This window comes from Macaca thibetana, chromosome 3 (assembly GCF_024542745.1).
Source record: "Macaca thibetana thibetana isolate TM-01 chromosome 3, ASM2454274v1, whole genome shotgun sequence".
Taxonomy (NCBI): Eukaryota; Metazoa; Chordata; class Mammalia; order Primates; family Cercopithecidae; genus Macaca; species Macaca thibetana.
Genome location: NC_065580.1, coordinates 166,102,865 through 166,116,229, shown reverse-complemented (window position 1 = coordinate 166,116,229; position 13,365 = coordinate 166,102,865). Strand labels below are relative to the sequence as shown.

The following is a 13,365-nucleotide window of genomic DNA, read 5'->3' as shown; positions in this document are numbered from 1 at the left end:
TGCTCCTGAGGTGTTTAGTCAGAGAATGCTTCACAGTCAAATTCTGAACTACTAGGAAATTATTACTTTAAGAGAGTTAAAAACTGAGGATATTGGTTAAGGCTTTGTATACAAAGCTCATTCACAGAGAACTATAGCTCTTTAATTTTAATACCACAAATACACAACAAAATCACATTAGAAAATGAGTAGATAACAAGCCACCACATTATTCCGGGGCTAAGGAGTTTATTACCCTTAAAGTATGCAAATTTTATTTTAAAAAGAAAATTTGTTAAAATGAAATCTATTACAGGTGCTGGCATCGGACTTTAAATTTGAGCTATTATTCAGTTAAGCACTGGCAATGCGCTTTTTAAAAGGTAAAACATTAGTAAGACAGAAATTAATTTATGGTTTTCAACTTAAAAAAAAAAAAAAAAAAAAAAAAAACTCATACAGGCCGGGCGCGGTGGCTCTGCCTGTAATCCCAGCACTTTGGGAGGCTGAGGTGGGCGGATCACGAGGTCAGGAGATGTAGACCATTCTGGCTAACATGGTGAAACCCCGTCCCTACTGAAAATACAAAAAAATTAGCCGGCTGTGGTGGCGGGCACCTGTAGTTCCAGCTACTCGGGAGGCTGAGGCAGGAGAACCCGGGAGGCGGAGCTTGCAGTGAGCCTAGAGTGTGCCACTGCACTCCAGCCTGGGCAACAGTGTCTCAAAAAAAAAAAAAAAACCCTCATACAATTATAAATTAATCAATGCCATTTGTAATAATTCAAATGTTAGAGAGATACCACAATAGAAATTAGAAAATATTTTGAAATGCATGATACTGATGACAAAATGCAGTAAAATTTGAGAGATGCAGCTGTTTAGAAAGAAAATTTTAGAGTTTAGTGAGAGTACTGAAAAACTTGAAATCAAAGTTGCAGTACTTTATGTGAGGATGCTAGGAAAAAAATAGCAATTTAAGCCAAAAGAAATGTCAGAAATTACAAAGATGGAAAATTATGAAGATAAGAACAGAAGCCAATTAAATATAAGTCAAACATAATAACAGAAAATCAACAGAGTCAAAATTTAGGGTTTGTGAGGGTCGATAAAATCAAGTCGTTCAATTTTAAAAGAAGCATAGAGAAAAAGAAGTCAATAACTGCAGAAAATTTATATAATTATTTAAAAAATATTTTTGTTTTATATTCCAAAGCAGAATTAACTTCTCCGTTTCCTTCAGTAAGGTTAAATGTCTTCGCCTTCTCCTTTCTTTGTTTTTGAAACACTTCTTCAAAATAGTCTTTATGGCAAAACATTAGAGTAGCCACATGATGAATAGAGAGCAAAACTACTCTTAGCCAAGAGTAGAAAGTTAATCAATTTGTTCTAAAAAATCATAGAATTCTAGTTCATGTTTCTGCACCAATCAAAGAGGCTTGTAGAGGCATTCTCTTTCACTTTATTCGCTAATTCTACACTCGTATTATGGTGTGAATGATGGCGTGGGTATCACATTAAAGAGACTTGATATGCACCCAGATCCTGGTTAATCCAGCTGCATGATTCTGTTGGTAAGGTCTGTACAGTGTAGGCCTCCAGGGGTAGTTTGTTTTTTTAACAATAAAAAATGAATTATTTGTCAACATTTTGAAAATGGAAATTTTCAAAATTTGTGCTGGCTAACATGGTGAAACCCTGATTCTACTAAAAATACAAAAAATTAGCTGAGTGTAGTGGCATACACCTGTAGTTCCATCTAATTGGGAGGCTGAGGAAGGAGAATCACTTGAACCTGGGAGGCGGAGGTTGTAGTGAGCCGGGATCACACCACTGCACTCTAGCCTGGGTGACAGAGCGAGTCTCCATCTACCCCTCTCTCCCCAAAAAAGAATTAGGTAAACATTTTGAATAATTGTGTGTGTTTGTTTTTAATTGTACTTTAAGTTCTAGGGTATATTTAAGAATTTTGACAGAATACTATTATCTATATAACTAAACAAAAAATGTTAAAAATATAAAATACAATAATTAGAATGAACAAATCTCAAACAATTCCAATGACAAACTAAAACACTAAACACTCTGAAATTATAGACCAACCTCCCCGCTAGATGAAATATAGACTATAATAAAGAGCATGGATCAGAGAGTGGCAGGATCTGGTTGCAGTTTAGACAGATTGGAAGTAGAATCAAGCTGATTAAATTTAGTAACAATGTTGTTTAATTCAATTAATTGAGGAATTTTACTGAGAAGCTCTTTATCTTTCTAAAATGCAGAAGGAAGGGATTATATTCTCTGGAAAATGATAAAAATATTTGCATATGTATATTTGTGTATATGTATGGATGCACACAAACATATGCGTGTGTAAGTAGTAATATTTATATGCCACAAGCCACAGCTTTTCTATATTATGTCTAAAATGCAATAAAACATTACAAAAAAACTTGAAAAAGCAAGTAAATTTATCTAATCAAAGGAAAACATTTAATAGAAGAAAATTCACATTTACTACAAACATTAGAATTACCAAGCATTGACTGTAAAATGACTATGATATAAAAATAAAAAGTAATCTGATGAATATCCCCAAATAGATAAAATTTTAAAATAAAATTTATCAGATAGAAGGAAGAAAATATTTGGCAAAACAGTCATAAAGATAAATAAACTTGAAAACAATTTTTTTTAGAAAAGATTAAGTACACAAAGAAATTGAGAATGAAAAATAAGATGGAGTAAGTTACTAAAGATTTGCTGGAAAACATTAAGCAATTTAAAGATTATCTAACAGAAATCCTAGCAGAAGAGGGGCAGAAGAAAGCATAGAAAAGCTATTAGTCAAAATATTGTGCTTTTGACAAAAATACTACAACAGCGAGCAAGTAACAACAACAACAAAAAAAATCCCTTCAACCCACAGATCCAAGAATGTTAGGATTCTTATATCAGAGTAAACACAGAGAAATTCAGACTCAGGCATATAATAGTTAATTGATGAAAATGAAATAAAGAAAAGATCTTAAAAGTATCCAGAATTTTATAAACTACACATTTTTTAGGGGAATAGTAATAAGAATTACAGCTAATTTTCAACATAAATATTAAAAGTCAGAAAAAAAAATGGAGTGATAGTTTTAAAAATCTGAAAAAGAAAAATACTTAACCTAGAATTTTATATCAGTTAAAAACGCCCTTCAGAAATCAAAGAGAAAAAACTCAGAAATTTTAAATCTGCACAAATTATTTATAAAATAAGTAATCTGACCGAGGCTGACTGGCAATAAGCTGATTAGCAATTTCTAGAAGAAGCGGATAGGAGCTGCGAAAATAAGTTATATAGTCTCTAGACAGCACCCTTGGATCCAAAACAATTCAATCTATACATCAGGGATGTAAATCCACAAACCAAAAAATGGCAAGCCAATATTTCCACAATGAAAAGCACACATATACCCTAGAACTTAAAGTACAATTAAAAACAAACACACACAATTATTCAAAATGTTTACCTAATTCTTTTTTGGAGGGAGAGGGGCGGATGAAGTCTCGCTCCGTCACCCAGGCTAGAGTGCATGGTGTGATCCTGGCTCGCTACAACCTCCACCTCCCAGGTTCAAGTGATTCTCCTTCCTCAGCCTCCGAAGTAGATGGAACTACAGGTGTGTGCCACCACACTCAGCTAATTTTTTGTATTTTTAGTAGAATCAGGGTTTCACCATGTTAGCCAGGACGGTCTTGAGCTCCTGACCTCGTGATCTGCCCGCCTCAGCCTCCCAAGGTGCTGGGATTACAGGCATGAGCCACAGCACCCGGCCACCTAATACTTTAAAATACTCACTTGTTCAGAAAAGTATAACAGAAGATAACATGGAGCTCGTTGTATATTTTGGAAGAGTTAATGAAAAGACTATATTCAGATTCTCATTTAACCCTGTATTGATTATTTATCCTACTTAAATTCACTGTGGTACAGGGATTCGAATCATAAAAAGAATCCTATTGAGGCTGTATCTAACATTAGGTAGAAGAGCAAAGTGTTGACCTTAAAAGTGAAGAATTTACTAATGTGTTTTTTTTATTTTCTTCAATAAATTGTATAAGACGTTCAAGAATATAACCCAACCTTACATAGACTTGCTTACATTTCTGGTTTTAACACTTTTTAGAGTGTAATTTGGTTAATAGGTAATATAATAGAAGGACCACAGTAGTAAAATCAGATTTGAACTCTGGTCTGAAATTTACATATTGTTTGTCTAACTTTTGATACTAACACCACATTCTGTGCCTCAATTGCAAAGTTGTACAGAAGATGTAACTACCTCGTCTAATTCCTGAGATTTTCTGAAGCTCTAATTAGAAACAGTGAAATCATAAAATACAATATAAATGCATGTTAAAATCATTGTTTTCTTTCATTAATCCCAAATCTAACTCATAAAAGTGGTTCATGAAATGATTCCGTATTTGTTTGATGAATCAATACACTTAATAGTCTAAGCAGTGTTTTACAGGCATATCACACACTGAATCTCCTGGAAGGAGATTTATGTGTTCTTCATAAAACACATATCGCTGACCTCGCAGCTCTCGATGGGGGAGGAGGAAAGAGGGCAGCGTGAAAATTTGCTTTCTGAAAATGTTCCAGGTTAATGCTAATCTCAGTGCTGGTCCAGGCACCACATATTAAAAAACATGGTTCTAGAGATGAGATAAAATTAAAGAGAATAGCAAGATATAAAAATATATGTGCATAGTCACATATGTTTGTGTGAATATTCAATTAACTTTTTAATTGAATTTCAAAGTAAGCACATATGCATTTATAGTTCAATATATACAGTCATTCTGTATTTATTATTTAAGATCCAAAGTAGATTGGTTTGATTTTATTATTGGGCTATGGATACTAATATATAAATTAAATTTACCTGGACATCACCAATTTCTCCTTTCAGATAACTCAGGGTTAACATCTTTTGGTAATATTTTAAAGTCAGTCTTCATTTTACTAAATTTAAAGTATTATTTTTGTTGTAAAATATAAACGAAAATATGACCACTGTAAACGTATTTACACCAGAAAACATATTCAAACCACATGTCCCATCCTATGTTGAATTAAAGATTTTTTTTAAAAAAAGTTTAAAAAAAAAAAAAAACAGAAACATTCTCATATTTCAAAAAAGCATCACAAGCCTAAATGAGGAACTCCTGGAAAGTTCAGACACAGACTCAAGTAACACATCTTGAAGTGAACCTGATCCACTGTAAACAGAGGCTGGATTTGCTCAAGCAGCACCTTGCAACTCAAAGAAAAGTCGGATCAGGCTGAAAACAAAAAAACAAAATGCCCCAGAAGTGATAAAGTATTCGATAAGCAAATTAATTAATAAACACCTGTTGCCCAGTCTCTTTTAAGCCAAGTAGCTGGTACCCTCTGTAGCTACAACAGGCAGAGGACTGCGGGTAAGAAGGTGCTGCCATCACCACAGGTAGCACTATGGCCCAGGGAATATCCATAACTTCCAAGCAGCCATTTTGGTAGAAGTTCTCAGGGAAGAAGTTCCATCACCTAGTCCAAGGAATAAAGGTTTGATCAGGCAGCAAGCTCAATGATTACAGCACATAATAGGATCCTTTTTCCTTTGTGACTCACATAACCTCACCAGAGGCTGTGATGAAGAAATGTACCTCTTTCCTTTTTTAGATCAAGGGAATTAGTATTCTCATTAATTTCCTAGATCTCCTTGAAAAAAAGAGAGAGAGAGATCCTCATTATTCTTGAAAGAAGTTTAAGCTGGATTGACTGCCAAAGGTGAAGAAGGATTCTTCTTTGTGGGGTTTTTTTTTCCTCTGTAATGAGAAGTTACTGCAGTGTCTTCAAAGTCTTTGGTTAAAATAGACTCCAAGTTGAATTCTCCAATTATTAGATGTCTGAAGAACAAAAAAAATAATGCCAATTGCAATAGTAAACCATGCTTTTGGTCTGCAGGAATTTACTAAATGTCCTCATGCTTCATAAAGCCCTATACCAGGATTTGAAGTAGAGATATTAAAGAGCTTGTAGACCTAACAAACCTTTCAAATTAGAAACAAAGGCAAAGCAGACAAGCCTACAGTCAACGTAAGTCTATGCAGCTAAATGCCATAATTATAAAAGCTTCAGTGAATGCAGTAGGCAGGAATAATAGGAGTCGTTTGAGTGTATATAAAATGTCACAGATGAATTATACTTTAAGTTCTGATGTTAGGACCAGTGAGAGTGTGGCACAGTACTTATAAGCTACAAAAGCAAAATTTGACAGCTGACGAGGAAGCACTGAGATCTGGGATAAGCCCTATAGCGTGCCTCTTTTTTACTTCTTTCTTCACTGGCTTTCTATCTCTGGGCTGTGCAACTTTGAAGAGCTTACTCATCCCATCATTCTAAGGCAAGGCATAAAGTCATTTTTGACATTTATGAAAGAAATTTGCTTACAAATACTCTCTATTTGATATCTCTAAAATCTAAGGGACACAGTTAAATTAATGTCACTAAAAGAGCTGGGGAAAATAAAATTTCTGCATGATGTTATTGCTTCAGTCTCTCAGTGGATCCTGACATAATGGTATCTGTAGCCTATCCAGACATCTTGGGAAGTCATTTCTGGACTCATAGTCTACACATTCGTGGGCTCTCTCTTGGATACCACAAAAAATCCCAGCCAAATAGTGCCATGTTGATGGTTTAAACAAATGATTTCAGTGGATCTCATTGCCAAGATTAGAGATCTTAATTTGAAAAACATAGCAGCCTCTTTTTTCATTCATGATCATTTTATTGAGGGGATAATATGAGCTTAATGTTGTGCCTTATTTGGGGAACACGGGGATGAACAAGACAAAGCAGGGTCCCTTTATGGATTGTGTGTGTTTAGTTCTACAGGATGCCACTGGAGTGGATTTGGTTAGCAGAGCAGCAGGTGGTAAGGCTTCAGCATCCAACACACCCGGATTAGAAACCCCACTCTGCCACATTCTAGCTTTGAGATTATGAACATGTCATTTGAACTTTCTGAAATCCAGTTTCCTCAAGTATAAAATGGGGATAATAGAACCTGGAATAAAACCAACCTCATGGGGTTGTGAACAGTAGTAATGACCCACTGCAGGCCCAGAAATAATATTGGTTATTCTTGCCTCTTCCCTAATTATGTTTGCCTTTGAAATGACTGAAAAATTATACTGGACTACACTCGAAATGATGGCCTAAAATCACAAATAAACCAAATTGAGAAGATAGTCTGCATCATAAGAAATTAATAAGATAAAAACATGTGCTTACCAAGCATTTAGCTCAAAATTAATTATGCTGTTCTAAAGACGTATACAAAGAGGAGTGGGTTGGTTGGTTGGTCGGTTGGTTGGTTTTTAAGTATGATTTTCTTGCACATGTGCCATCAGAAATCTATGGGTTGAACACGTGTACTGGGCAAAAGCTATACACTTTGGATGGCTCTGAGAAAGGCCACCATTTGTCTGAAGGAAAATTATGGGAAACCAAAAATCACCCATATGTGTATGAAGCATTTCTAGTTTCTGCTTTGCCTTCTGTGTCTAAGGTTATTGACAAAAGAGCAAGAAAAGCCTTTTCTGGATGAGAAAAGACCTACACTTTGGGTAAAATTTACCAAATACTGGCATCGTGTATTTATTCTTCAGTGTTTTATGTTTGCGTCCTTTTGTATCTTTACTAACTGAGAAGAACTCTGATTTATAAGGCGTTTGATAATCTTCCTGAGGTATCCTTTGTGGCTGAAAGCTTTTGGCGGGGGTCTGGAAAGCAGGGCCAGTATGAATATTTGGGAAAGGTTGCCTTCTTTTGTCAACTGAGTTCTTATGACTATGAGATTACCCTGTGCTAGGAAGGCTCCTCTTTTTTTCTGACTTCTTGCTGAGAAACTGCTCTCAAATCCACTTAGGAACTGATCCTACTATAATAAGATCTAAGGGAAGAGAATATAATCTTGAAGAAAGATACAGAAGCAGAAGGGAAGACAGTGCAGGAAAAGAAAAAACAGGAGGAAGGGCAAATTATTTGGTCATTTCTTATATGCAAGAATAATGTGAATATAGTACAGAACTCTCTGCCTTTATCAGATTCACTACAGCTCTATTATCTTCACATTTTTGGGTGTCATAATGTTATGGTCAACACCTTTGTTGGAGAGTGTCATCAAATACACTGGTCACGTAAAGGATGCCATGTGGAGAATGTTTCTCTGCCAACCTTGTAACAGAGGGCAGATGTCAGATCCCTTCAAAATAGTCTTTAGAGAGTACATGAGAAATGTTAAATACGATATCATATAACATGTTATCTATCCTAGTTAGCCATGAAAAATTCTGTAGGACTCTAAACCTCCCCTGTGAATCAAATGGGTAAATACAAATTAACATTTATATATTCAGTTACCACTGGTGAATTATTACTTCAGAGTAGCCAAGGGATTGGGAAGCCTAATGATAAGGAAAGGAGGTCTAATTAGACTTGCTGGGGGTCTCTCTAGAAGATTCTTCTATGCATAGGATGCCTTTAATATTCAAATCAAGTTCTCAGTTATATAAACTGTATTCAGCAGGGAAATGTTAAAGATACACAGCCTGGTTTTCAATTAGAAGAAACAAGCAATTAATGGTGAAATAGAAAATCAAAACAATGCTTCCTGTGTGACTTTGTGAGATAAACCTACCTCATAAAATGCACAGACATTGAACTTCCAACCCACAAATGGCTGTGAATTAAAGAATGGCATTGCAAGAGGGTAGCAAACAGATGTTTAACATCTTTTTCGTGTTTATTGAGGAAAGTGGTCTGATAATCTAGTCACATATATTGAGTTTCTATTATGCACAGAGCACTAAACTGGGCTCAGATCAATACCAAAGTTGATAAAGTGATTAGAAACAAATATCTAACTACACTCTTTACAGACTACCATTAAGCTTAAATGTAGCAGTAAATGTTCGTTCCAAGCTTTTCTTAAATTTACCTGTAATATGTTACTTACTGTTTTCATTTTTATGAATTCTATATAAATATGGAGGAATCATCTGGTTTTTAATTTCAAAATAAAAGGAGACAACTAAAAAAGATGGGAAAGAACAGCCATGAAACAGACCCTGTAATTGTTCTAAATTGATGGCATAAAACCAAATTACTTAAAGGAATGTTTTTAAATACAAATCCCCAGACCCCATAGATCTTCCCATCAGAATGTGCAGGGATGGGACCTGGGTATATGCATTTGAAAAGACTGAATCTCAGTTTTTAAAAATAATCATCAAATAATATTACATAATGTAGGCACACTAGGAATTTGTCATTTCTATGCAATAGGAAAAAGTGAATTTATAAAATCCTTACATAACATACTTTTTCTTTTTAGCAGGTCATGGCATCTAAGCCTTCAGCACCAGACTACTGGATATCTACCTAATAGATTATTTCTCTGTCTGAAAATAGTAGACATTATCACGGCCAATGCATTCTTCAGTTTGGAACTTTCTAGCAACCACATGCTAACTCAAGTTGAAAGGTTCTAAATACAGATGTTGTACATCCTGTACTCCTTTGGGGATGTAAAGAATCTTCCCTCCTCTGTCCTTGTCTTGTTGAGATGTGCTAGGCACCTTTGAGTAAAAGACTTCCCTTTATCAAGACTCAGTGTCATAAATAAATGGTGTGGGTGGGTGGGTAGTGTACATCTGTGATGACCTGAAACAGTGCTTCTTAGAGTGTGAGTCTCAGACCACCTGTACTAGAAGCCATCAGGAGCTTTTTAAAAATTTAAATTTCTATACCTGACCCCAGATATACTGGGTCAGAATCCCCAGGGGCAAGGCAAAAGAATCTAAATTTTAAATCAGCTACTCAGGTAGCTGCATACTGAAATTTCCAAAACACTAGATGAGGTGCTCTCTGAGGTCCCTTCAAGCCCAAATTTTTATATAAGTCAGTCATCATTACAGAACAGACTGATAACCTTCTAATTTCGATCTGATGCTTTAATTTCTGAAAAATCCCGCTTTTCTTTTTCTGTTCTATTTTAACCTGCATGTTTAATTAATTCACAGTTCTCAACATGAATCAACACGTGGCTGCTAGAAAGTTGCAAACTGGAGATTTTGTTGGCTGTAACTTTGTCTACTATTGCGAAAAAGGAAAATGAACAAATATTTCCTGGTTTTTTTTTAAAGATATACATTAGATAAAGTATGGTGGAGAAAACACTCTCTTCTGAAATGACCTCTCCAAATAGTCTTTATATTTTTAACTACAAAGTGAACTATATGCAATATAATCACTTGCACATATTCAATAAAAAAGCAGGGTTAAGCCAAATCTTGTTACCACCAAGAATATTTGTACTATACGTAATATGTTTTCAATAGAAGGATTGAGACATTTTTTATTTGGCTTATAAAAGGAAATTGCTCTGTTCTCTAAAGGAACACAGAGAAAAGCTGATATATCTTCAGAAATATTCAATACAGTTCATATATTTTAAGAGTGAAACTCGTTATCTGCTGTTGATTCTTTAAGAAACTTGCCATGGTTGTGAATAACCTGGATGCTTCTAAGCTACAAAATAGACACCTTAGATAGTTTGATACAGGAGGTTTATCCCTTCACCTAAAAAACTCTGATTTCCAGAGGATGTCTGTGGCTTCTCTATTACTCAATGCTCCAGAATCCTTCATTAGGGGACATGGTACTTTTGTCTATAATCCTTAGTCCCTGGGAAAGGGAACGCAGTGGGTTCCATTTGGACTAACATGGAAGTGACTGAAAAAGTTCCTCCTGTGTTGGGTTTTCTCACGGAGGAGAAGTAGTAGTGAGATAAGAAGGGCACCCCGAGCAATAAATGGCGCTCCATTGGGTTGGAGGTGGGCATCATAAAATTTTAAGAAGGTTCAAACAGGCAATCTTTTTATTCGTTTCCTGCAACCCACCCTCTTACCTGCTAATCACACGGGATCAATAATTCTTTGCTTTCTCACTGTTCCTAATGCCCACGTGAGAAAAAGAAATTCACTTCCCCCCACCACTCCCAATGTAACAGAAAATATGCCACACACCAAGAAAGGAAACTTCACTCTAGCATGAGAATATTATACCAGTTAAGATAAATTTATTGAGATTTTGATAGACATAGCCATGACTTCATCATGACAAGTCATGAGTGTCATGAAAATTTCAAAAGTAGTGTATGACAAGTAGGAGGTCAAGTTTCCAAAAACATCCCAGAGAACATCAGCCAGGGCAGGCAGCTTGAGGAAGCGTCTCCTCTTTCATTTTCCTCCCCTGGGACTGGAGGTAAGTTGGAAGGCAGTGTCTCTGAGGTTGATGAGCAAATGAGGAATGAAGGAGTGGATACGGGGGGATCCTGGAGATGTGCTGCTCAGCCTTCAGGGGAGAGAAGATTCTACGCCTCGGGGATTTCAGCCAATCAGTAGAGAGCAAATGGCCAGTATCTCCTGTAGCCAAAAGCCCCACAGCCATTGTAGCCATAGCCGAAGCCATAGCCCACTGGGGAGTAGGTGCTGCCATAGCCACAGCCAACACTATATCCCAGCGGGTAGCCATAGGTGCCCCAGTAGCATCCTGGGAAGACAGCCTCGGAGAAGTTGTTGCAGTGCATGGTGTCGGGAGTGGAGGGCTTAGGTAGCAGAGGAGTGCGTTTCGTCAGTGGGATGGATTCCTGGTCTCAGAACCTTCTTTATATATCCTGGCTCTGGTGGGTGGTGAAAAACACAAAGCCCTCATTTTCATTCTTGACACCAATTTACATTCTTAAAAGCTCATTAACTTGTTTTGCTCTTGCTTATGATGGCTTTACAGTGGCTTAAGAAAGCTCTCGTGATACAATGCAGCAAGAAGATGATTTTAAACAAATTATTTCCCTTCCAAAAAAAAAATTATTGCCAGGACTTCAAAGCACTCTGTCTTATAGACCCTGTATAACTCTCTGCAAGCAGGCATATAATATCAAGAAATATTCTGAGGTTGTTAACTGTTATGCAGTCCTCTTGCTCTCTGAATTCCCACAACACACAGTTGGAATTCGATAAATAGGTATTAAATACATTAATAAATAACAAATGGATAGTGAGTTTATCTCAAAATTCTCAAAATTAAAGCATGTCTTAGTATTCACATGCTTCAAGGATTCTCTTCTTTGGAGTATGAAATACAAGTACAATAAAACTCGTGAGAAAGAGTCTTTCTTTTTTTTTTCTCTCTCTCTCTCTGTCTACAGCTACCGTGTTTGGGAAACTGGTTAAAAATGTAATCTTAATCATAGTCCCCTCCTAAACTATACCTAACATCACATTTCTAGAAGAGTGCTCGAATTAATAGTGTTGAGATTTTAAAATGGAGTATTTGGATTAATCCTTGTACTGAATTGTCAAACAAATTTAATTTTTTGACCTGAAACATGCTTTAAACTAAATGTTGAAACTAATAAGGTAAACACAGAAAAATGAATAAAAAAATTTATGGTAAGATTTAGAATGTTTTTTCTCTTAGATCTAATGAAACCAGATTGTCTGACAAATGTGATGATATTATAAAGGACCAGATGACAATATGAAATCAGTTATTTCACTTTTAGAATGATCGTGTACCCCAGGATAAAAAAGGAAAGTTATGCCTCTCTAAACAGAGAGTTAGTTCTCAAACATGAGTTAAAAGAGGGATAAGGCTGATCAAAACTATCTTGGATCATGTAAGACCTGATATATTATTCCCAGACACCTGTGTTAAGATTTCTTACAGTGGCACTTAGTAGAGAACTTACAGAACAAATACCCAAAGAGGGCACATGGAACAGAAATAGGCACAGAGGTAATAGGAATCATTCTAGAAGGCCACAAAACAGATATGTATTACACATGAGCTCCCCCAGATTTTAATTCATAACCCAGAGGTAACTTTGCTCCCTGCTATCAGCGGCTAGGGAGCAAAGGCTGAATCCAAGAACAAGACGAGACTCTTGGAAAATTCAAAACCATGCCAGTGTACTAGCCAGATTAATTAAATTAATTAATTAAATCTAATTAATGAAAAATAGATTACAGCAGAGGCATTTTTAAATATATATATATATACATATATGTAATTTTTTCTGAAGTGGAGTCTTGCTCTATCACCCAGGTTGGAGTGCGGTGGTGCAATCTTGACTCACTGCAACCTCTGCCTCCTCGTTTCAAGCAAGTCTCCTGCCTCGGCCTCCCAAAGAACTGGGATTACAGGCGTGGGCCACTGCACCTGGCCTCAATTTTTTTATTTTTAATTTTTGTGGGTGCATGGTAGGTTTATATATTTGTGGA

General features: G+C 36.0%; 3 protein-coding genes across 3 annotated transcripts in view; 1 reads left to right on the top strand and 2 right to left on the bottom strand.

Annotated features, from left to right (window-relative positions):
* The window catches only part of SOD1 (superoxide dismutase 1), a 1,049,346-nt gene that overhangs the window by 175,160 nt on the left and 860,821 nt on the right, over nucleotides 1-13,365 (top strand). The window lies entirely within an intron of this gene.
* The window catches only part of TIAM1 (TIAM Rac1 associated GEF 1), a 1,375,699-nt gene that overhangs the window by 612,771 nt on the left and 749,563 nt on the right, over nucleotides 1-13,365 (bottom strand). The window lies entirely within an intron of this gene.
* On the bottom strand, nucleotides 11,146-11,726 carry LOC126951720 (keratin-associated protein 8-1). Its single transcript, XM_050786126.1, has one exon. The coding sequence runs from the start codon at nucleotides 11,670-11,672 to the stop codon at nucleotides 11,481-11,483; it is 192 nt and encodes a 63-aa protein (XP_050642083.1). The 5' UTR covers nucleotides 11,673-11,726; the 3' UTR covers nucleotides 11,146-11,480.

What these genes read in the sequence shown, in the direction of transcription:
- LOC126951720 (XM_050786126.1), bottom strand. Translation starts at nt 11,672, where the DNA reads ATGCACTGCAACAACTTCTCCGAGGCTGTCTTCCCAGGATGCTACTGG.